This window comes from Clupea harengus, chromosome 18 (assembly GCF_900700415.2).
Source record: "Clupea harengus chromosome 18, Ch_v2.0.2, whole genome shotgun sequence".
NCBI classification, from domain to species: domain Eukaryota; kingdom Metazoa; phylum Chordata; class Actinopteri; order Clupeiformes; family Clupeidae; genus Clupea; species Clupea harengus.
Genome location: NC_045169.1, coordinates 24,439,257 through 24,463,430, shown reverse-complemented (window position 1 = coordinate 24,463,430; position 24,174 = coordinate 24,439,257). Strand labels below are relative to the sequence as shown.

The following is a 24,174-nucleotide window of genomic DNA, read 5'->3' as shown; positions in this document are numbered from 1 at the left end:
GTGTTGAAAAATCATGTTCCCCCTATTCCTCAAAGTGGTTTGGTTCACATGCTTTCCAACGGGCAGGGCTACCAGCAGCTCCGTGTTTCAGTTAATCAGCCCAGTAGCCTACACGGTCAGATTGTCAGACTGTTTCCTCCTCTGTCCCCTGTCGCTGCCGCTATGATACACGATATGTAAAGAGATTTACCTCATTCTCGAACGCAGTAAGAACATGTAAAGAAGAAGTTTTTTTCTAAACTCCATTTACGAAGTTCCAATCGATATGCACAAGTATACATAAGCTTATTAATGGATTGGCATGACAACGTGAACGTTTGCCGATAACACACACATGCCGGTAATTAACACAGTTAAGATAGCTAGCTAGACAGTCTAGGACACTGTCCTGTCCTGTCAGGTTCATGCTAGTTAATAAACGTAGGTCTACATCTCAGTGCCTCTCCAGATTTGTTAAATTATCTGAAGTTAAATTAATGTCATCTTTTTCTGCGGTACATCAACTATGCTGGTATTGTAATATGGAGTGACAGTGGCGTAGGAGGTAGAGAAGTTGTATTGTAATCAAAAGGTTGCTAGTTCGATTCCCTGTTGAGCTGTTTTATAACTTATTTTGAGCATCAAGTTCTCTTGAACTTTGGACATTATTTGTCTGTGAATAGATATTTCGTGTTAGTACATTTAATGCTGTTTAGATAATTCTAAAATGACTTCGAATTTCTGTTTGTAAATGTGATAAGAGAATTCGGTATTTAGCAGTTTATGCTAGCTCTCGTGAAAGCAATTTTTTCATGTCCCCCCCCCCCCCCGGAATTACACTCTGAAATGTGACCATGTATTGTCCCCCCCTGCAATGAAATGGGATCTCCGCCCCTGCACACACATAAACACACTGTTTTTAGTTCTACTACCCATGTACACCCTGTGGCAGCTGCAGCAGGCAGGCACAAAGGTCAGTGTAAGGTCGTGGCATGGCCCCCAACTTATCCCAGCGTCCTTCCCGGGGGTCGTAGCGGTGCACCCACGCCGTGTCATGAGGGCATTTCATATCTCAGCTGGCACTTGGTTATCGCGTGTGTGTGTGTGTGTTGTTCTTCTTGCTTATCTTATCATCGTGTTAGTTTCATCCTATCATTATTTTATTCATTACTTTGTTTTCTTTGTTATTCAGTTTTTTTTTTAAATATATTTGTTGTTTATCTGGCTCTTGCCTAGCCTGACGATGTCATACTCATAATTCTAGTCAGAATATAAGTCTGATACTGCTCCATTGGGCTGTGATTATGGGGCGTGTTTAAACCAGACCTCAAATGTTGTGGGCCGGGCTAAGTTCGGATGGTATCCAGGCTAGCTCTTGCCATTGATATGCAGTGAAAATGGTTTAATTAACAAAAAATGGGATTTTGTGAACAACCATCATTCATTCAGGCCATCGCTATGAATATGGTTCACAGAGGTCAGAGGTAAAAAAGAAAACATGTGATTAACTTTAGCGTGTGATTAACTTTAATGGTTTAATTAACAAAAAATGGGATTTTGTGAACAACCATCATTCATTCAGGCCATCGCTATGAATATGGTTCACAGAGGTCAGAGGTAAAAAAGAAAACATAAACAAAGAAGATACAAATTACATTCAGCTACCACCAGGTGTTGTCCAGGTACTGTGTTTCGTCACGGCTACCACTCTTTGCAAACACCTTCCCATCCAGACAAACAGCGGCAAAGTAATCTCTGGGACCGGCCATATCTGGCAACTGCTCTCAGCTGCACTGCACGATGGATGGAGATAGGGTACTGTTTATTTCACTGCACTGCAGAGGGTCAAACCTGATGGAGATAGGGTACTGTTTACTTCACACTAAGCAGACCATTACATGATACTCGGCAGACCATCACTAGCTGTTCAGTGTTCTTGAACTGGCTATTTCACCATCATTGGCTGTTCACTGTTATTGAACTAGCTACTTCAGAGGATTTGAGAAGCATTTCACATGGTTGTCCACTAAGCCAATCTCTCTCATTTTTGCTTTTTCTCAACTCTCTGGCCATTCACCCCGACTCTAATCTTAAGGCCCCGTCACACTATAACGTTCTGGTCAACGTTCTCTGAACTTTCTAATCGTTCAATTTCGAGCGTTCTAGGGCGATGTGGACACTAACGAAAGAATAGTGTAGGACTGACGCATGACTAGCGTGGGACTGACGCATGAGGAGTGTGTAACAGCGACCAAGTGACGTGTCAATGGTGCGCGACAAACGAGTGCTGACGTGTCACTGGAGCGCGACAAACGATAAGTCAACCCTAGACGAGCGTGTTGAGCGTGTGATTAACTTGTGAATAATGACAGAATAGCGTTTTGCTGGCGTGTGGGTTTTATGGTCAAACGGATATAAAGCGCTGGAAAATCAGTGGATTCAGTTGTTGTGAACAGTAAACATCATGCCGCCAAGACGACGAAAAGGTGTGAGGGGGGCTTCTGCTACTAGCGCTGCTGCAAGTAAGAAGATGATAAATGCTGCTGAAAGTAAGAAGAATACAAAGCCTATTTCACTAGCAATGTCTTCGGACGAAGATTTACTGTTATTATTACTGTGATTTACGAAATAACGGGCATTATTCCTGGGGTTTTATGTTATTAAAATAAATTATTTAAATTTTACACTGAATTTGTGTTTCTCAATGTTTATTATTAGAAAACATCAACACATCCACCCACGTTGTCCATGTCACAAGAGTCTTCATATCATATCTATCTGCCATGGAACAGCACCAGCTATAACAGTGCTCAGCTATGTTCAAGTTCAGTACATCTACTTCATGCTGGGCTCAAGCAAGCATATATATACCCTTCACTCCGCTTTTCGCTAGATTATGCAATGACCTTGCATGACATGATAGCATGGAATATGTAGATTTATAGTGCACAGAATAACGTTTGCAGAGATGTAAGTTGCATTTGTTGATCACGTATGGTTAAAAACATATTAATTGTAGAAGGGACATGATAACATCAAGATCTTCCCTAACGCTAGGGTGACGACTGACTACGATAGCCAAACGCGTGCAATGTTAGTAAAACGTTCCACGAAAGTTCTCCAGCGTTTAAATTAAACGTTGAAGAACGCTGGTCTCCATGAGAACTTTTGAGCATGTTCAAAAATGTATTTTCGGACCAGCGTTCTCCACCGATCACCGCCGATCACTGGCGATTACAGCGTTCACCAGCTTTCACACAAAGCTCTTCTGGCGCTATACCACAGAGACAGGGAGAAAGACAGAGAGGGAGGGAGGGAGAAAGAAAGAGAGAAAGCAAGAAGGAGGGAGAAAGAAAGTGGCACAACAAAATTCAGAGACGGAGAGAAAGAAGGATAAAGAGTGAACGAGAAAAAGAGAGGGAAAGAGGATAAGAGAGAGAGAAAGAAAGAGGAAATGAAGAAAGAATGAGAGACAAAAACAGAGTGAGGGAATGAGAGAGAAAGACAGAGTGAGGGACTGAGAGGGACAAAGGGATTGTGTAACAGCATTGTGGTCTCAGAGAAAAGTGAAAACTGATAAAAAAACAGAGAGAACAACTGCAGGAAACAGCTTTCTTTCCTCAGAACTCCTGCACTTCCTTACGGTAAAGTCCTTTTCATAGAGTTCAAAGCTATCTGTGGGAGATCATACCATCACCAGAAAATTGCTCTCCAATACGCAAACAGGAAAAAGTGACAACAAAGTGAATCACAAACACCCCTCAGGTATTCTCCACAGAGTAGAAACCACAATTGGCCTGGCTTCCAACCTCAGCAAACTCCCGAGGCAAAGCTATTTGTCATATTGCAGAGTCATGATCACACATAACCAGGGCTATTTGTCATATTGCAGAGTCATGATTACACATAACCAGGGCTAGGAAATGAATTATATTTATACTAAAGTCGATTTGAGCAGAGGCGTGCTTTTCTTTGGATATGTCATCATCAGTGGTGTTTTCCTCAGTATAAAATAGTACTAGATAGATTATTTTGACACCTGAAAAGCAAGTTTAATTGAACAGATTTTAATCTGATAGTTTATTTTTATTTTTCTCTCCCACGGTTCATTGTTCATAATATCGTGTCATTTTTTTATGGAGACTCTTGAATGAGATATTAAGACAATAGTTTCAAAACAGAGCATGCATTTGTTCTAATATTATCATCAACTTTGTGTTTGCTCCTGAACACAGACACAACTTAACCCAACACATGCAGTACATGGGTAATGGTCATTTTTCAAGTGAAATAACTAAATAAATAAATAAAAGTAAACAAGAGTCTACCTGGAAAACTCTCTCCATTCTCGGTTTGAATGAGGACGTCACAGCCTACTCTGTGCACCCACAATCTTCGGAGGACCTCCAGGCTCTGCTCTCTCCTTTGGCCCACAGGGGGCGCCATCTCCCCTACACACCTGTGCTAACCGTGGAACACCTAGATATCTGCGAAAAGACACAAATAGGTAGATAGATAGATAGATGAGTTAAAAAGGTCAAAAGGGAGGTGTTTGACCAGCAGTAACTGTTATAGACATAACATAAATGTCAGGAGTCAATGGAGTGACATGCATAACTGTCAAATGCAGTAAAAACACCTCCCAGCACTTAGATCTAAGGATTTCAAAAATAGAACATGACACATTTTAAGAGCCTTGAGTTAATTGTACAGGCATTTCAGAAACAGTCCTAAGATACGCCAACCTTTACTTCGAAGAACAGTAGAAACAGAAATAACACAGATCCCAGATCAGAAAGCAACACCTTAGAAACGACACCTGCAAGCAGACATCACATCTTCCAGTGCCCCAGTGTCAGGTGGTGTCCCAACCGTAAGCGAAATCCAGCACAGCTCCAAGTCCTGGCGCGGTCACATGACCCTCGGATAGCTCTCGCAGGGCCTTGTTAAGTCCTGCCTTTTCTGCTGGAAGCCACGGCTCCACCCTTTCACTGCCAGCTGCCTGGATGGGTACCTCTTTCTCAGGATCCTGCCCAGACTTCCTTGGAGAGAGCCTGGACATTGTCCTGGATGGATGGCGGATGGGACAATATAGGCCAACAGAACAATACATTACATTGAAGATAAAAACAATGTATATATTTACTATAGAATTATAAAAAAGAAAAAAATAAGTGTGTGTGCATGCATATCTCCATGGGAAAATATGGGGGGGGGGGGGGGGGGTTGTTGATGTATGATGTATGTTGTTTTTCAAACAAGCCAAAACATTTGTTTTGTTGTTGACACAAATACATTGTTTTGTCCTGAGTTGCTTCATGTCTTTTGTCATGACACACATGAACCCATCCCTCTTATGTGGAAATCAATGCCTGTCACTCTAGGACAATGTCTATTTTTAATGTTTTTGTTTATTTTCTAGGATTATTATGATAAATGTCCAATGTTTCAGCCTGATTCCGCCCACCTATTGCTCTCAGATCAGTTTTCGCTGAGATTATAGTCTTGAAATCCCATTCACAAGATGAATCACTCTGAACTCTGAATCAGCCACCAGTGGGGGTGGCTAAGTACAATGATGTTGAGGTGAAGCGTCTGTTTCAACTATTAAGGGCAGACGTAGCACACAAAGCAATACAGACCGTAGTAGAGAGAGAGGCGAGGAGGGGAGAAGAGAGGAGAGGGGGAGAGAGGGAGAGGGAAAGACACAAAGCAACATATACCGTAGTAGCAACACTAGAATTGAGGTCAGAGCAAGAAGAATGTGTGAATTTATCCATCAAGGGCAAAGACATTGTGTCCTTCCTGCCATGGGGGTTGGTTATTTGGGTTGTCTATAGGTATATGTACATGTGTAGCTTATAGATGTATTACAGGGTGCACTGTATGGTGCGATATAGTCTTATGTATGACTCTATAGTGTGTAGTCATCAAAGTCGTCCAGCGAGAGAAGAGAGAAAGATAAGATCAGCTGAATTTAAAAAAAAACTTGGAACAGCGTGGTATTAACTTGGGTCATAAAATCCACATTTAAGTTACGGCTGACGGTTGACTTCCTGTGTGGTAAGGAGTATTTCCCCTCAGATCTTGCAACAGGGACAACGTAAAAGGTTATGACACAGACTTTGTAACACATGTCCTTTCACGCAGAGGACTGTACGCAGTGACAGCCAACAGACACCCAACAGAACTGTGTTCTTCCCATACAGGCAACTTCAGGTATGTCAAAGCTGCATGGTCAAACGTACTCTGTTTATCTGTTGATAGCTCTCCCTTTGTGGGTTTTTTATTATGTTTATTAGGGATGCACCGATATGGTAATTCTTGGCCGATACCGATACCGATGTTCAAAACAATAATCTAGCCGATAGCCGATACCGATATTTGTTTATTTTGTTTTGGTTGTTATTCATTCACCCTTTTGTGCCAGGAAAATAATTAAATCATTATTTAAAAAGCACTATTTTCAATTATTTGAGCCCTTTATCACTCTTATCTTTTAATGAGCACAAATTCAATCAGATTTATGAAACAATCTTTAGTTAAACTCAACTTTATTTAATATAATCTTCTGTTACAGAAGACATCCAGCTATATAGCCTTCATAACTTTCAATCACCAGTGCACAGTCTCTCTGTTGCAAACAAATAGCACATAGTGCATACTATTAACAAAAACAATGAATTCATTAACTATACTTTCCATAACATATGTCCATATAATAAAACGAACACCATTTAACCCAACAGAAAATAACTTCACACTGAATAGCTATTACATAATTGAAATGTGAACAAAACAAACACCCCTCTGACCAAATGCCCCGCTCCCTCCACAAGTGGCACGATGTAAAAGTGTTATCCCAGCGCGAGCGCGCTTTTGCGTTGGGCCCAGTATAGGCTATTTGGAAGCGTGATAACCAGGAAGTGTGAGTACATGTATGTTAACCAGTTTATGGATGTTATCGCAATGCAAATGGTAAATGGATGAGAAAGTGGGTACCCAGTATAAATCAGTATAATTTAGCAACAGTAGAGGTGTATGCAAATATTATGTATGAATGATATATATTGCAGATTAAACAATACACCAAACTCGCGGTAAACACCCGACACCAATACACCTTCACACCGTGAAGCAAACAAGCACCACAAACCCACAAAACACCCAACAACACTTTCAACAATGTTCATTGATCACATTTAATGTGATCACCGGGGAGACGCTGTGTAATTGTGGCTGCGTGCGCGTGTGTGAGAATGAATGGAGTCGGACGTCTCTTATTCCGCATTCGCGGTAATCTGAGTAACTGTACAGTAACGCAGAAAACATACCAATGAACATCGGCCAATGCCATCGGTGAAAGTCAAGTTTATTACCGATGCACCGATGGCAGTAAACGAGGCAAATATCGGCCACTACCGATGTATGGCAGATACATCGGTGCACCACTAATGTTTATCTATCTATATATCAAACGTGTTATGTCTAGTTGTGTCTGCTTGAAGTGAGTAAGCCTGTGAGGAAGTGAAAACACTGAATGTTTTGAGAGTAACTCTCCACTACTAGTGACTTACTAGTGTTTTGTCACCACACAAAGTTAGGTGGACACATGCCCTTGTTTGTGACATGTTTTAGGCACATTTTTGCAAAAAGTGGTTGAACTGAAAATATACTCTACTTCTAATACCCTTCTGCTTTCTGTAACAGCAGTAGTAATGACTGCCTTAGATATGAGTGTGTCTGTGTTTTCATACATTTAATTGGCATTGGAGTTTTGAAAGGTTGATCAGAGATCAAAGCCACGAGACAGAGAGCAGCGGACCTACATCAAGGACAGTAATAAAACAGGATGTATTTAATAGAAAAACATAGCCAGGTGGATCTCATCAAGTATCTGTGTACTTCAGTAACAGCCTTGACTTCTTTTGGCTTCTCTGTACTTCCTGTTTTTTCAGCTTACTCTCCCTCCTCTCACACCCTACACTCTCTCTGTCTCTCTCTCCCTCCTCTCACAGCCTACACTCTCTTTCTCTGTCTCTCTCTCTCTAGTCTGAGGAGATAAGCAAGAAACAATCAGCCTCCAAGAAAACTATCAATATGGACTCCTTCAACGGCACCACTGACCCAACCATGCTACCCCATTACCTGCAACCCTCTCTCTCCTCCTTCTCTCTCTCTCCCTCCTCTTCCTCTCCCTCCTCTTCCCCGGGCCTCTCCGTCTCGCACCAGGTGGGCATCAGCATCCTGACCATAGCCCTGGTGGTGGGTTTCCCTGGCAACCTCTTCGTGGTGTGGTCGGTGCTGTGTCGTGTGCGCCAGCGCTCCGTCACCTGCCTGCTGGTGTTCAACCTGGCGTTGGCCGACGTGCTGGTCCTGCTGACCGCGCCGCTCTTCCTGCGCTCCCTGACGGTGGGCGTGCAGGGCTGGGAGTTTGGCACCGCCACGTGCAAGATCGTGCACTACCTCTGCGCCGTCAACATGTACACCTCCATCTACCTGATCACCCTGATGAGCGCCGACCGCTGGCTGGCCACCAGCAGGCCCTTCGTGGCACAGCGGCTGCGCACCAAGCGGGCACTACTTTCCATCATTCTGGCATTTTGGGTGCTGGCCTTCGTTCTGGCACTGCCTATGCCATTCTACCGCAGGTGTGTGTGTGTGTGTGTGTGTGTGTGTGTGTGTGTGTGGGGAGGGGTGTCTGTGTTAGTTTGTGCTTATCTGTGTGTGTATTTGTGAGCACAGAAAACCCAAGTGTGTTTTTAGGTATGTAGATGTCCATGTCTGTTTCTGTGGGTGTTTGCAGAGTCAGTTAAACCACTGGAGAATGTGTGAATGATTTTTGTCACGAGTCATCATTGCCATGATTTCACCATGTGTAGACATGAGCATGATCATTTCTAAGAAATTATCACAACTTTGTATTGTGTTTGAGTGTCTGCATAAGTGTGTGTGTGTGTGTGTGTGCAAGCATATGTGTGTTTATGTGTGTCTGTGTGTGGGTGTGTGTGTGTGTCTGTGTGTGTGGGTTTGGGTGTGTGTGGGTGTGTGGGTTTGTGCATCTGTATGTCATCGAGTCAGCACTCAGTACAAGTACATGTTTGTGTGCACAACTTGGTGCGTTTACCTGTCAGCATTCATCATAATCACATGCATGCCTGTGTTTGTGTGTTTGTATGTGTCTGTGTGTGTGTGTGTGTTTGTGTTTGTATGTGTCTGTGTGTGTTTGTGTTCGTATGTGTCTGCGTGTGTACGTGTGCTTCCCCAGCAACGAGCAGATTTTCGGACACAAGAACATCACCTCCTTCTTCTGCGTACCTTACCACTGGGACAGCGTGGGCCATCAGGTGTTCCAGTACCTGGTGGAGACGTTCATGGGCTTCCTGCTGCCCTTCAGCCTCATCGCCGGCTGCTACGCCTCCGTCTTCTGCCGCCTGCGCACGGCCATGTTCAAGCGTCGCGGGCGGGGCAGCTGCCTCATCCTCACCATCCTCGCTGCCTTCGCCCTCTTCTGGCTGCCGTACCACATCGTCAACATCCTGCAGGTGAGAGAGAGGAGGGGGAGGGAGGGAGGGATGAAGAGGGGGAGAAGGAAAGGGAGAGGTAGGGGAGGGAGGGAGAAGGAAAGGGAGAGGTAGGGGAGGGAGGGAGAAGGAAAGGGAGAGGTAGTCGAGGATGGAGAGAGGGAGAAGGAAAGGGAGAGAGACGGAGGGGAGAACCACAGGGAGGGGGGGGGGGGGGCTTGCATCTTCGCCCTCATCTTCTGACTGCCCTTCCACATCTTCAACATCCTGCAGGTGAGAGAGCGGAAGGGGAGGGAGGGATGAACAGAGGCAGGGGAATAGAAGAAGAGAAGGGTGGAGGGAGTTTAATGGTTTAATGGGTAGGGGCCTAATCATTTGCTTCTCAGGTTATAGTTCAGTCAATCAGAATGATTTGATCCACTGTGATTTTGCAATTGTTACCGTTATGCCTCCTGCTGCTATTACCATGACAACTGCCCTGTGAAGTGGCCATCACCCAGTCGACAACAAAGATCAGACATGTTGTAAATTAACAGGAAATTCTAAAAGTGTGTCTCATCTGTCTGTCTGTAGGTGATCGGACTGCTGACTGACACCGAGTGGGCGATTGATGCGGCGAAGGTGGCGCGTCCCAACGTGACGGCGTTTGCGTTCCTGAGCAGCAGCGTGAATCCCGTGCTCTACGTGTTCGCTGGCAGCTCGCACATCCGGAACGCGGGCCTAGGCTTCATGGCAAAGTTGTTTGAGGGCACCTACTCCGACACTCAGTCGCGCAGCACACGCAGCACACGCAGCTCCGTCCCCGACGACAACTCCATCTTCCGCAAGATCACTCAAAAGATGAGTGTGCGAGGAGGAGGAGGAGGAGGAGGAGGAAGAGGAGAGAGTGTGGCGGGTGGGGAGGAGGACACGAGGAAGACAGCTGAGCTGAAAAATCTCATGACAGTCGCAGAATAAAAGGGAAAGGGAGTGTGTGTGTGTGTGAGAGAGAGAGACAGAGAGAGAGAGAGAGAGAGAGAGAGAGAGAGAGAGAGAGAGAGAAGGAGAGGAAGTGTGCGTTTGTGTGTGAGTGAGTGAGAGAGTGAGATAGAGGGAGAGTGAGTGTTTGTGTGTGTCTGTGTGTGGGGCGGGCAGTGTGCAAATATGCTAATATTGCAAAAAAAAAAATGCAAATATTTGGAGAGTGATTTTTTTTCTCTGGTTGATTATGTGTTGCGGTGTACTGTTTCTTCATATCCTTGTCTTGTGTAAGTTGTATCATTATTAAATGCTCTTGATAGGACACATTTGTGAGGATGGATTTTTTTTATGAGAAAATGTTTTGAGCTGTCATGCATGTGATGGGTATTATAATCATACTTACATACTGTACACTCAGTCATTGCCAGGCTTGGGGAGTAATGGAATACATGGAACGGCGTTATGCAATTAGCATACAAGAAAAAAGGATATTAGATTAAAGACCTTATTAGATTACAAATACTTTTAGCAACAATTGGGATTATTAACAGGATTACAAATAGATTTTACAATGCAGAACATTATACTTTCATCCACATGCGCACTTTACAACAAGTCACGAGAAGACAACAGCTTCTTATTGTAACCGCGAGGGCAACTAGGCAATGTCTTTCCCTTAGTGTGTGTAGCTATACCAATCCCTCTACAGCAGTCGTTCTCAAAGTGTGGTCCGCGGACCACTGGTGGTCCGCCAGTGCCCCGTAATGGTCCGCGACGGCAAAAAGTAAATTATTGCGACATTTCTAACATACAACTCAGAACGAAGAGAACACAGTCAGTAGTAGCCTAATATATTAAAGAGTTGCCTAACCTATTAACAAGGGCATGGATTGGTGGTTTAAGAGAAAATTAAATGAGAAAGCCTCTGACAGACAAGGAGACGGTGCAACGGCGAGATGGTTCAGCCGCAGTGGGCATCATCCCGCCGCGGAGCTGCATTCAAACAGCGTTTTTTTTCTCCCACTGCGGAGACAGCAAGATGATAACTATATTATGTGTTGTGTGACGTTGGATAATGACAACTCTTAATTATGAAAAGTTGACTACTAGGATGGCTTTATTAATGCCAGTCGGCTAGCCTACTGTTGGTAGGGAATTACTGCATTCGCGTGGTCGGTAAGCGCATTGGTTGTGTTGTGTGATACATTGGCATGTCTGAGTGTGTGATGAGAGTATGAGGCTGTGAGCGAACTATAGTTTGTAACATAACCAAGTCACGCATGGAGCAGGGTTCCAGATGCTTTACCTAGCGCATCATCTATAACTAGCCTACCGGTATGTAAAAAAGGAGTGCCCACCCTCGAAAATCATGTGCCGCTAACAATTGTCTGGTGCCAGGTCTGGGTAGAAGGCCTGTTGTTCCGGGGATATACTATTCAGTTAGATGGTCCGCGAGTTTTTTTTTATTGGCTAAGTGGTCCTTGGTCTGAAAAAGTTTGAGAAACACTGCTCTACAGAGTCCAGGAAGACAACAGAGCCAACTTCAGATTGTTCTATACATCAAATGTATTAAAAATGATCAGTATGTTTAGATAGGTACAATAAATAGAATATATAGCAATTGGAATAAACAGTAATCAGAATTCATATAAATACATATTAATTAGGATAAATAACAATGCGAATAAATAACAATCAGAATTCATATAAATACATATTCATTAGGATGAATAATAATGCGAATAAATAGCCATCAGAATACATATAAATACATCAGTTAGCATAAATAACAATCAAATAGAACAAACGTCCATCAATAAGTTCAGCGCATTTAATGTGAAGAGCCTTGTTAAATAAATCGTTCTTTAGAGGGGGGAGTGTTCATCAAAGGCTGTTGGACCTCATCTGGATCGCCGTAGATTAGATCAAGACACAGTACCTTATCCAAAGATTACACCACTTGGTTAGTCACCGGTTGTGCAGGGACTCATCCGTAGCAAAAGAAAACTCTGTTGGGCTGGGCAAAGCTAGTTTAGCTTCCAAGCTAACACCTAACTCCCCACCGCTCCAACCAGGCTGTAGCTCCCTGTCTTGAGTTTCCTCCGTCTCTCCTGATCGCCAACGACGACTGACCTTTACTGTTTACTTTACTTTACTGTTCATTGGCGATTATCCTATTTTATAATATTAGGATTTTCTAGCCCCGTAGTTTTCCATGTTACTCTTCAGTTTTTCACTCTCCGACCCCCGTTGCTAGGTTACCTCCCCAAAACAGTAGGCAAAACTATATCGCGTGGCTAACGGCACTTGTCTACCGTTACATATGTTTGAATTAATGAAAGAGTACAACAGCTACGACAATCCAAATCCTTATTGAAACACTTCCACAGTCTACAGTACCTAACGGCACTTTTCTACCGTTACATTATGATGGGTGCAGTGTAGAGGGAGAGTGAATCTTTAGAAAAGCTGAAACGTTGTTTACATTTTGTGGATAACAAATCAAAGGTTATACATATCAAATGCATGGAATAATTCACAATGATCTCATCTAGTCAGATACTGGACAGATCTTTATCTTTTTGCACTTTATTTCCAATCACAGTAGCAGGACGATAACATATTCTATCAGAAGGAGCAGGAAAATGTAGCACAACACGACGACAGTCGACCACCCACACACACTCACACACAAACACACACACACACACACACACACATAAACACACTGTTTTTAGTTCTACTACCCATGTACACCCTGTGGCAGCTGCAGCATGCAGGCACAAAGGTCAGTGTAAGGTCGTGGCATGGCCCCCAACTTATCCCAGCGTCCTTCCCGGGGGTCGTAGCGGTGCACCCACGCCGTGTCATGAGGGCATTTCATATCTCAGCTGGCACTTGGTTATCGCGTGTGTGTGTGTGTGTGTGTGTGTTGTTCTTCTTGCTTATCTTATCATCGTGTTAGTTTCATCCTATCATTATTTTATTCATTACTTTGTTTTCTTTGTTATTCTGTTATTTTTGTTTATCTGGCTCTTGCCATTGATATGCTGTGAAAATGGTTTAATTAACAAAAAATGGGATTTTGTAAACAACCATCATTCATTCAGGCCATCGAAAGAAAGAAAACATAAACAAAGAGGATACAAATGACATTCAGCTACCTCCAGGTGTTGTCCTCAGGTGTGAAGTATACTCCACAGTGTCCAGGTCCTGTGTTTCGTCATGGCTACCACCCAGTGCAAACACCTTCCCATCCAGACAAACAGCGGCAAAGTAATCTCTGGGAACGGCCATATCTGGCAACTGCTCCCAGCTGCACTGCACAGGATCAAACCTGATGGAGATAGGGTACTGTTTACTTCACTGCACTGCAGAGGGTCAAACCTGATGGAGATAGGGTACTGTTTATTTCACTGCACTGCAGAGGGTCAAACCTGATGGAGATAGGGTACTGTTTACTTCACTGCACTGCACAGGGTCAAACCTGATGGAGAAAGGGTACTGTTTATTTCACTGCACTGCAGAGGGTCAAACCTGATGGAGATAGGGTACTGTTTACTTCACACTAAGCAGACCATTACATGATACTCGGCAGACCATCACTAGCTGTTCACTGTTATTGAACTGGCTATTTCACCATCATTAGCTGTTCACTGTTATTGAACTAACTATTTCACCATCATTGGCTGTTCACTGTTATTGAACTAGCTACTTCAGAGGATTTGAGAAGCATTTGACATGGTTGTCAACTCAGCCAATCTCTCTCATTTTTGCTCAACTCTCTGGCCATTAACCCCAACTCTAATCTTACTCATAACCTTACGCAATCTAACTGAAGCAGGCAATAGGCCTGACAAACATCCTGTCTTAGTCGATGAGTCAACCCTGAGAGAGAGAGAGAGTCAGGGTCATGGCACACAAATGACCTCAGGGTAATTAGTAACTGATAATATTCTTTGTTTGATTTTGAAAGATGATATTAAACTTTAAATACAATAAAAGTCCAGTCATGTTTTATGAGCGTCCTTTCAGTGTCAATTTTCAGAAAAGCTGAAAAGGTTTTTTTGTTTTGGCGTCCTGCTCACCTCATGACTGACTTGAGAATGTCCAGTGCCCCGTAGTACTTGAGAATGTCCAGTGCCCCGTAGTACTTGCGGCCCCCGCTGATGTAGAGCTTGTTCTGGAGAACACACACGCATTGGCGGAACCGGGGTGGATCGGGAAGCTGGGCTAGTGGCCACCACTGCACGGTTCTGAAAAGACCCGGTCCAGTCAAAAACCGCCGGGCAACCCAGAGGCTGCGGTTGGGCTCGCCTCAGCCAGCTCCTACACGCAAGGCCAGCCCAGCTCCAGCCTGCCGGAGTAGAGGAAGGTCAAGAGGGGGCGCAGCACGCTGGAGGACACACCGCGGAGGCACACCACATCCTGGCATGCACTCACGTAACCCTCCGCAGAAGAGGGCCCGGAAGTAGTCCCCTCCGGCTGCGAGAACCACTCTGTGAGCTATGAGACAGGGAGAAAGACAGAGAGGGAGGGAGGGAGAAAGACAGAGAGGGAGGGAGGGAGAAAGAAAGTGGCACAATAAAATTAAAAAAAGGAGAGAGAGAAGGATAAAGAGTGAACGAGAAAAAGAGAGGGAAAGAGGATAAGAGAGAGAGAGAGAAAGAAAGAAAGAAAGAAAGAAAGAAAGAGGAAATGGAGAAAGAATGAGAGAGAAAGACAGAGTGAGGGAATGAGAGAGAAAGACAGAGAGAGGGACCGAGAGATTGTGTAACAGCATTGTGGTCTCAGAGAAAAGTGAAAACTGATAAAAAAACAGAGAGAACAACTGCAGGAAACAGCTTTCTTTCCTCAGAACTCCTGAACTCCTTTACGGTAAAGTCCTTTTCATAGAGTTCAAAGCTATCTGTGGGAGATCATACCACCACCAGAAAATTGCTCTCCATTACGCAAACAGGAAAAAGTGACCTCAAAGTGAATCACAAACATCCCTCAGGTATTCTCCCCTGTGCAGAAACCACAACTTCCAACCGAGGCAAAACTAATTGTCATATTGCAGAGTCATGATTACACATAACCAGGGCTGGGAAATGAACTATATTTATACTATTTATACTCGATTTGAGAGGCGTGCTTTTTTTTGGGAGTGTCATCATCAGTGATGTTTTCCTCTGTATAAAATAGTCCTAGATAGATTCTTTTGAAAACTAAAAAGCAAATAGAATTGAACAGATTTTAATTTGATAGTTCATTTAATTTTTTCTCTCCCACGGTTCAGTTTCATTTTTTAATGGAGACTCTTGAATGAGATATGAAGACAATCGTTTCAAAACAGAGCATGCATTTGTTCTAATATTATCATCAACTTTATGTTCGATCCTAAACACAGACACAACTTAACCCAACACATGAAGATTCATGGGTAATGGTATTTTTTCAAGTGAAATAACTAACTAAATAAATAAAAGCAAATAAGAGTCTACCTGGAAAACTCTCTCCATTCTGAGTTTGAATGAGGACGTCACAGCCTACTCTGTGCACCCACAATCTCCGGAGGACCTCCAGGCTCTGCTCTCTCTCCTTCGGCCCACAGGGGGCGCCATCTCCCCTACACACCTGTGCTAACCGTGGAACACCTAGATATCTGCGAAAAGACACAAATAGGTAGATAGATAGGTAGATGAGTTAAAAAGGTCAAAAGGGAGGTGTTTGACCAGCAGTAACTGACATAGACATAACATAAATGTCAGGTGTCAATGGAGTGACATGCATAACTGTCAAATGCAGTAAAAACACCTCCCAGCACTTAGATCTAAGGATTTAAAAAATAGAACATGACACATTGTAAGAGCTTTGAGTTAATTGTACAGGCATTTCAGAAACAGTCCTAAGATACGGCGACCTTTACTTCGAAGAACAGTAGGGCGGAATAGTAGAAACAGTAATAACACAGATTCCAGATCAGAAAGCAACACCTTAGAAACAACACCTGCAGACATCACCTGCAGACATCACATCTTCCAGTGCCCCAGTGTCAGGTGGTGTCCCAACCATCTCTCCAGCGTAAGCGAAATCCAGCACCGCTCCAAGTCCTGGCGCGGTCACATGACCCTCGGATAGCTCCTGCCTTTTCTGCTCGAAGCCACGCCTCCATCCTTTCACTGCCAGCTGCCAGCACCACCCAGTGGAATCTGAAGGAGCTCTGAATCGGAGGAGGGGTTAGGGGGAGGGGGAACTGTACTGACGCCTGGACTTAGGGGTTGAGAGGCTGGAGGGTTGGGAGGTTTTGGGATCACTTTAGGAGAGGGGCGTGAGGACGATGTGCTCTCTTCTCCTCGTGCACCTCTTCCTTTGTCCATCACTCCCCTTCCTCCTCCTCCTCCCCCTCCTCTTCCTCTTCGTCCACCTCTTATGTCCCCTCGCTCTTCTGTGTTTGACTGAGACAGTGCCATTCGCTGCCGGACGGGTACCTCTTTCTCAGGATCCTGCCCAGACTTCCTTGGAGAGAGCCTGGACATTGTCCTGGATGGATGGCGTATGGGACAATATAGGCCAACAGAACAATACATTACATTGAAGATAAAAACAATGTATATATTTACTATAGAATTATTATTAAAAGAAAAATGTAGGTATGTGAGTGTGTGAGTGTGTGTGCATGCATATCTCCATGGGAAAATATGGGGGGGGGTTGTTGATGTATGTTGTTTTTCAAACAAGCCACATTTTTTGTTGACACAAATACATTGTTTTGTCCTGAGTTGCTTCATGTCTTTTGTCATGACACACATGAACCCATCCCTCTTATGTGGAAATCAATGCCTTAGTCACTCTAGGACAATGTCTATTTTTAATGTTTTTGTTTATTTTCTAGGATTATTATGATAAATGTCCAATGTTTCAGCCTGATTCCGCCCACCTATTGCTCTCAGATCAGTTTTCGCTGAGAATATAGTCTTGAAATCCCATTCACAAGATGAATCACTCTGAACTCTGAATCAGCCACCAGTGGGGGTGGCTAAGTGCAATGATGTTGAGGTGAAGCGTCTGTTTCAACTATTAAGGGCAGACGTAGCACACAAAGCAATACAGACCGTAGTAGAGAGAGAGGCGAGGAGGGGAGAAGAGAGGAGAGGGGGAGAGAGGGAGAGGGAAAGACACAAAGCAACACATACCGTAGTAGAGAGAGAGGAGAGGAGAGGAGGTAGAGAGGGGGAGAGGAGAGGAGAGGAGAGGGGGAGAGAGGGAGAGAGGGAGAGAGGGAGAGGGAGAGACACAAAGCAACACAAACCGTAGTAGCAACACTAGAATTGAGGTCAGAGCAAGAAGAATGTGTGAATTTATTCATCAAGGGCAAAGACATTGTGTCCTTCCTGCCATGAGGGTTGGTTATTTGGGTTGTCTATAGGTATATGTGTACATGTATAGCTTATAGATGTATTACAGGGTGCACTGTATGGTGCGATATAGTCTTATGTATGACTCTATAGTGTGTAGTCATCAAAGTCGTCCAGCGAGAGAAGAGAGAAAGATATGATCAGCTGAATTTAAAAAAAAACTTGAGAGAGTCCTTCCTGCCATGGGGGTTGGTTATTTGGGTTGTCTATAGGTATATGTACATGTATATCTTACAGGGTGCACTGTATGGTGCGATATAGTCTTATGTATGACTCTATAGTGTCTAGTCATCAAAGTCGAGCAGCGGGAGAAGAAATAAATATAAGATAAGCAGTGTGGTATTAAGTTCATAAAATCCCCATTTAAGTTATGGCTGACGGCTGACTTCCTGTGTGGTAAGGAGTTGAGAGTGTTTCCCCTCAGATCTTGCAATGGGGACAACGCAGAAGGATATGACACAGACTTTGTAACACATGTCCTCTCACGTCCTTTGGTCAGTGCAGCGCAGTGCAGAGGACTGTACGCAGTGACGGAGGACTGTACGCAGTGACGGAGGACTGTACGCAGTGACAGCCAACAGACAGCCAACAGAACTGTGTTCTTCCCATACAGGCAACTTCAGGTATGTCAAAGCTGCATGGTCAAACGTATTCTGTTTATCTGTTGATATCTCTCACTTTGTGGGTTTTTTATTATGTTTATCTATCTATCAAACGTGTTATGTCTAGTTGTATTTATTATGTTTATCTATCTATATATAAAACGTGTTATGTCTAGTTGTGTCTGCTTGAAGTGAGTAAGCCTGTGAGGAAGTGAAAACACTGAATGTTTTGAGAGTAACTCTCCACTACTAGTGACTTACTAGTGTTTTGTCACCACACAAAGTTAGGTGGACACGTGCCCTTGTTTGTGACATGTTTTAGGCACATTTTTGCAAAAAGTGGTTGAACTGAAAATATACTCTACTTCTAATATCCTTCTGCTTATTGTAACAGCAGTAGTAATGACTGCCTTAGATGTGAGTGTGTCTGTGTTTTCATACATTTAATTGGCATTGGAGTTTTGAAAGGTTGATCAGAGATCAAAGCCACGAGACAGAGAGCAGCGGACCTACATCAAGGACAGTAATAAAACAGGATGTATTTAATAGAAAAACATAGCCAGGTTGATCTTATCAAGTATCTGTGTACTTCAGTAACAGCCTTGACTTCTTTTGGCTTCTCTGTACTTCCTGTTTTTTCAGCTGTCTCTCTCTCTCCCTCCTCTCACACCCTACACTCTCTTTCTCTCTTTCTCTCTCTCTAGTCTGAGGAGCTAAGCAAGAGACAATCAGCCTCTAAGAAAACTATCAATATGGACTCCTTCAACGGCACCACTGACCCAACCATGCTACCCCATTACCTGCAACCCTCTCTCTCCTCCTCTCTCTCTCCCTCTCCCTCCTCTTCCCCGGGCCTCTCCGTCTCGCACCAGGTGGGCATCAGCATCCTGACCATAGCCCTGGTGGTGGGTTTCCCTGGCAACCTCTTCGTGGTGTGGTCGGTGCTGTGTCGCGTGCGCCGGCGCTCCGTCACCTGCCTGCTGGTGTTCAACCTGGCGTTGGCCGACGTGCTGGTCCTGCTGACCGCGCCGCTCTTTCTGCGCTTCCTGACGGTGGGCGTGCGAGGCTGGGAGTTTGGCACCGCCACGTGCAAGATCGTGCACTACCTCTGCGCCGTCAACATGTACACCTCCATCTACCTGATCACCCTGATGAGCGCCGACCGCTGGCTGGCCACCAGCAGGCCCTTCGTGGCACAGCGGCTGCGCACCAAGCGGGCACTACTCTCCATCATTCTGGCGTTATGGGTGCTGGCCTTCTTTCTGGCACTGCCTATGCCTTTCTACCGCAGGTGTGTGTGTGTGTGTGTGTGTGTGGTGTGTGTGTGTGGGTGTGTGTGTGTGTGTGTGTGTGTGTGTGTGTGTGTGTGTGTGTGTGTGTGTGTGTGTGTGTGTGTGTGTGTGTGTGTGTGTGGGAGGGGGGAGGGGGGGTGTCTGTGTTAGTTTGTGCTTATCTGTGTGTGTATTTGTGAGCACAGAAAACCCAAGTGTGTTTTTAGGTATGTAGATGTCCATGTCCATGTTTGTTTCTGTGGGTGTTTGCAGAGTCAGTTGAACCACTGGAGAATGTGTGAATGATTTTTTACACGAGTCATCATTGCCATGATTTCACCATGTGTAGACATGTACATGATCATTTCTAAGAAATTATCACAACTTTGTATTGTGTTTGAGTGTCTGCATAAGTGTGTGTGTGTGTGTGTGTGTGCATGCACATGTATTTATGTGTGTGCGTGTGTGTGTGTGTGTGTGTGCATGCATGTGTGTGTGTGTGTCTGTGTGTGGGTGTGTGTGTGTGTGGGTTTGGTTGTGGGTGTGTGTGTGTGTGTGTGTGTGCATCTGTATGTCATGCAGCACTCAGTACAAGCACGTGTTTGTGTGCACAACTTGGTGTGTGTGCCTGTCAGCATTCATCATAATCACATGCATGACTGTGTTTGTGTGTTTGTATGTGTCTGCTTGTGTGTTTGTGTGTTTGTGTTTGTGTGTTTGTATGTGTCTGTGTGTGTTTGTGTTTGCATGTGTCTGTGTGTGTTTGTGTTCGTATGTGTCTGCGTGTGTGTACGTGTGCTTCCCCAGCAACCTGCAGCTCTTCCGACACAAGAACATCACCTCCTCTTCTGCATTCCTCACCACTGGGACAGCGTGGGCCATCAGGTGTTCCAGTACCTGGTGGAGACGTTCATGGGCTTCCTGCTGCCCTTCAGCCTCATCGCCGGCTGCTACGCCTCCGTCTTCCGCCGCCTGCGCACGGCCATGTTCAAGCGTCGCGGGCGGGGCAGCTTCCTCATCCTCGCCATCCTCACCGCCTTCGCCCTCTTCTGGCTGCCGTACCACATCATCAACATCCTGCAGGTGAGAGAGAGGAGGGGGAGGGAGGGGGGATAGAGAGAGAGAGAGGGAAAGGGAGAGGTAGGGGAGGGAGGGAGGGAGGGAGGGATGAAGAGAGGGAGAAGGAAAGGGAGAGGTAGTCAAGGATGGAGAGAGGGAGAAGGAAAGAGAGAGGTAGTCGGGGATGGAGAGGGGGGAGAAGGAAAGAGAGAGGTAGGGGAGGGAGAAAGGGAGGGATGAAGAGAGGGAGAAGGAAAGGGAGAGGAAGGGGAGGAAGGGAGGGAGGGAGGGATGAAGAGGGGGAGAAGGAAAGGGAGAGGTAGTCAAGGATGGAGAGAGGGAGAAGGAAAGGGAGAGGTAGTCAAGGATAGAGAGAGGGAGAAGGAAAGAGAGAGGTATTTGGGAATGGGGAGAGGGAGAAGGAAAGGGAGAGGTAGTCGGGGATGGAGAGAGAGAAGGAAAGGGAGAGGTAGTTGAGGATGAAGAGAGGGAGAAGGAAAAAGAGAGACACGGAGGGGAGAACGATAGGGGGGAGGGGGGGGGGGGTTGGGCTTGCACCTTCGTCCTCTTCTCCTATCCTGCAGATGATAGAGAGGAAGGGAAGGGAGGGATGAAGAGAGGCAGGGGAAAAGAAGGAGAGAGGGGTGGAGGGAGAGAGGGGTGGAGGTGGAGAAAGTGATAGGGAGAATCAGAGAGAGAGAGAGAGAGAATGTGTGTGTGTGTGTGTGTGTGTGTGTGTGTGTGTGTGTGTGTGTGTGTGTGTGTGTGTGTGTACAGGATTATGACCCTTTCTAAAAGATTACTTCTCAGGATATAGTTCAGTCAATCAGAATGATTTGATACACTGTGATTTTGCAATTGTTACCGTTATGCCTCCTGCTGCTATTACCATGACAACTGCCCTGTGATGTGGCCATCACCCAGTCGACAACAAAGATAGCATGATTATGACAGGGGTGACTCGAATCTCTGCAAAAGCTTATATCCTTATTGCACTGGTTTGAAAGTGTCCTTAGTCCTCCTGATCCTTGTGTCATCTTGAGCAATGTGTTTGCAGTAGCAGAAGTGGTTATGTTGGCTTTGCTATTTGAAACATGAGATAAACAGACTGTAGTTTAAGGCACATTGTTAAGATTGTTTATTTGTATGTTTGAATGTAGATGTTGCAGGCTACATTTGTGAAACACTATTATATACACCACTCATGAAAGGGTCTTGAGTCCATATACAAATAAATAGTCTAAGCTGATACAAAATATAGTACTAGGCCTACTAGACCTGCAGTTAGTGTGAACTACCTACTGGTATGGCCCGTCACTGTGATGTGGGTCAATGTGGACTCAAGATGCTGCACTGATATCGCAGCTGATTGCATGGCTATTGACATTTTGTTCATGGCACTTTTACAACCTCGCTTTATTTTTCACTTCTATCACCGTACTGTGTTCTGCATTTAGCAAGCTTGTCTGCAAACTGTTAGGTGTTATGTAGGCTAGCCTACCTATGTAAAGTTAAACTTAACGTGGCTGTGGCAATGTCAGGGGCGGACTGGGGGGGAAAAAAGTGTCCCGGGAGCAGTGGCGTAACTTTTTTTCATGTTTGTAACCGCCGCCACGTCCCCTCCCCCTGCGCACATATTCTGCCTATAACACTTGAAACTGTGAAGTTGTCAGGGTGGCTCACTAACTGCCGCCGCCACGCCCCTTCCCCCGCGCACATATTCTGCCTTCAGACTATTTAGATTGACGTGATATAATGAACCGGCCCAAGGGCCGTATCCCCGTTGGCCAGTCCGCCCCTTTGTGGCATTATTACAACACCTTTTAGGTTCGAGCACACAAAGTTGTTCCTATTGCCTCAGAAGAATGTTTATAATGGCATGTGCTGTGCAAGACTTGTGCTCACAGTTACGCTAAACACTTTGTCCCACTTGCCTCAAGTTAACAACCTAATCGCACAGTAAACGTGCTGTGTTTAGATAATGTAATTTAGTAGCCTATATATGCAAACATTTTAATAACCGTTCACACGTATTGTGTGCTACGTGCCATAGAAAATTCGTACATTTTGGTGAAATGTTGTTGAACTATATCCTAAAAAGTGCTTTGAGCAAAAATCAATAGGTATATGATATCATTGACCAAAAGTCGGTATTACAAATAAATAATTTAATAAAAACGAACTGCAGCAGCGGTCATAATAACAAGCTGAGATCAGACATGTTGTAAATTAACATGAAATTCTAAAAGTGTGTCTCATCCGTCTGTCTGTAGGTGATCGGACTGCTGACTGACACCGAGTGGGCGCTTAAGGCGGCGAGGGTGGCACGTCCCAACGTGACGGCGTTTGCGTTCCTGAGCAGCAGCGTGAATCCCGTGCTCTACGTGTTCGCTGGCAGCTCGCACATTCGCAACGCGGGCCTGAGCTTCATGGCGAAGATGTTTGAGGGCACCTACTCCGACGCTCAGTCGCGCAGCACACGCAGCACACGCAGCTCCGTGCATGACGAGAGCTCCACCTTCCGCAAGATCTCTTTAAAGATGAGTGTGCGACGCGGAGAAAGAGGAGGAGGAGGAGGAGGAGGAGGAGAGAGTGTCGCGGGTGGGGAGGAGGACACGAGGAAGACGGCCGAGCTGAAAACTCTCATGACAGTCGCAGAATAGAAGGGAGAGGGAGTGTGTTTGTGTGTGTAAGAGAGAGAGACAGAGAGAGAGAGAGGAGAGGAAGTGTGCGTGTGTGAGTGAGTGAGTGAGAGGGAGAATGAGTGTTTGTGTGTGAGTGAGTGTGAGAGTGTGATAGAGAGAGAGTGAGTGTTTGTGAGTGAGTGAGAGGGAGAATGAGTGTTTGTGTGTGAGTGAGTGTGAGAGTGTGATCGAGGGAGAGTGAGTGTTTGTGTGTGAGTGAGTGTGATAGAGGGAGAGTGAGTGTTTGTGTGTGAGTGAGTTTGATAGAGGGTGAGTGTTTGTGTGTGAGAGTGTGATAGAGGGAGAGTGAGTGTTTGTGTGTGAGTGAGTGAGATAGAGGGAGAGTGAGTGTTTGTGTGTGAGAGAGTGAGATATAGGGAGAATGAGTGTTTGTGTGTCTCTGTGTGTGGGGAGGGGAGTGTGCAAATATGCTAATCTTGCAACAAAAAAATGCTATTTTTGGAAAGTAAATATTTTTCTCTGGTTAATTATGTGTAGCGTGTGCTGTTTCTTCATATCCATTTGTATATGCACATATATCTTGTCTTGTGTAAGTTGTATCATTATCAAATGCTCTTGATAGGACACATTTGTGAGGATGGATTTGTTTTATGAGAAAATGTTTTGAGCTGTCATGCATGTGATGTATTATCATACTAACATACACTCACTCATGACACACAAAGGGCCTCAGG

General features: G+C 44.9%; 3 protein-coding genes and 1 long non-coding RNA gene across 7 annotated transcripts in view; 3 read left to right on the top strand and 1 right to left on the bottom strand.

Moving 5' to 3' along the window:
• The window catches only part of LOC105898408 (heavy metal-binding protein HIP-like), a 249,655-nt gene that overhangs the window by 125,131 nt on the left and 100,350 nt on the right, over positions 1-24,174 (top strand). The gene's annotated exons all lie outside the window — the stretch shown is intronic.
• LOC105898403 (leukotriene B4 receptor 1-like) lies at positions 5,213-10,785 on the top strand. Of its 3 annotated transcripts, XM_031584917.2 has the most exons (5): positions 5,213-6,042; positions 6,130-6,198; positions 7,938-8,630; positions 9,248-9,524; positions 10,077-10,785. In XM_031584917.2, the coding sequence occupies exons 3-5, from the start codon at positions 8,080-8,082 to the stop codon at positions 10,458-10,460; spliced, it is 1,212 nt and encodes a 403-aa protein (XP_031440777.1). In that variant the 5' UTR covers positions 5,213-6,042; positions 6,130-6,198; positions 7,938-8,079; the 3' UTR covers positions 10,461-10,785. The 3 variants fall into 3 exon arrangements, with proteins under 3 accessions (XP_031440777.1, XP_031440778.1, XP_031440776.1); XM_031584918.2 differs by having other exon boundaries at positions 5,213-6,198; positions 7,998-8,630; XM_031584916.2 differs by having other exon boundaries at positions 5,213-6,198.
• On the bottom strand, positions 12,685-15,086 carry LOC122133772. Its single transcript, XR_006152979.1, has 2 exons — positions 14,552-15,086; positions 12,685-13,800 (listed from the first exon to the last, which is right to left on the bottom strand). It is a non-coding gene; the product is annotated as an uncharacterized LOC122133772 (long non-coding RNA).
• On the top strand, positions 18,500-23,547 carry LOC122133766 (leukotriene B4 receptor 1-like). The gene is given in 4 exon segments (XM_042710555.1): positions 18,500-19,756; positions 20,544-20,581; positions 20,584-20,819; positions 23,069-23,547. Coding segments are annotated over 4 exon segments (1,203 nt in total). The 5' UTR covers positions 18,500-19,217; the 3' UTR covers positions 23,459-23,547.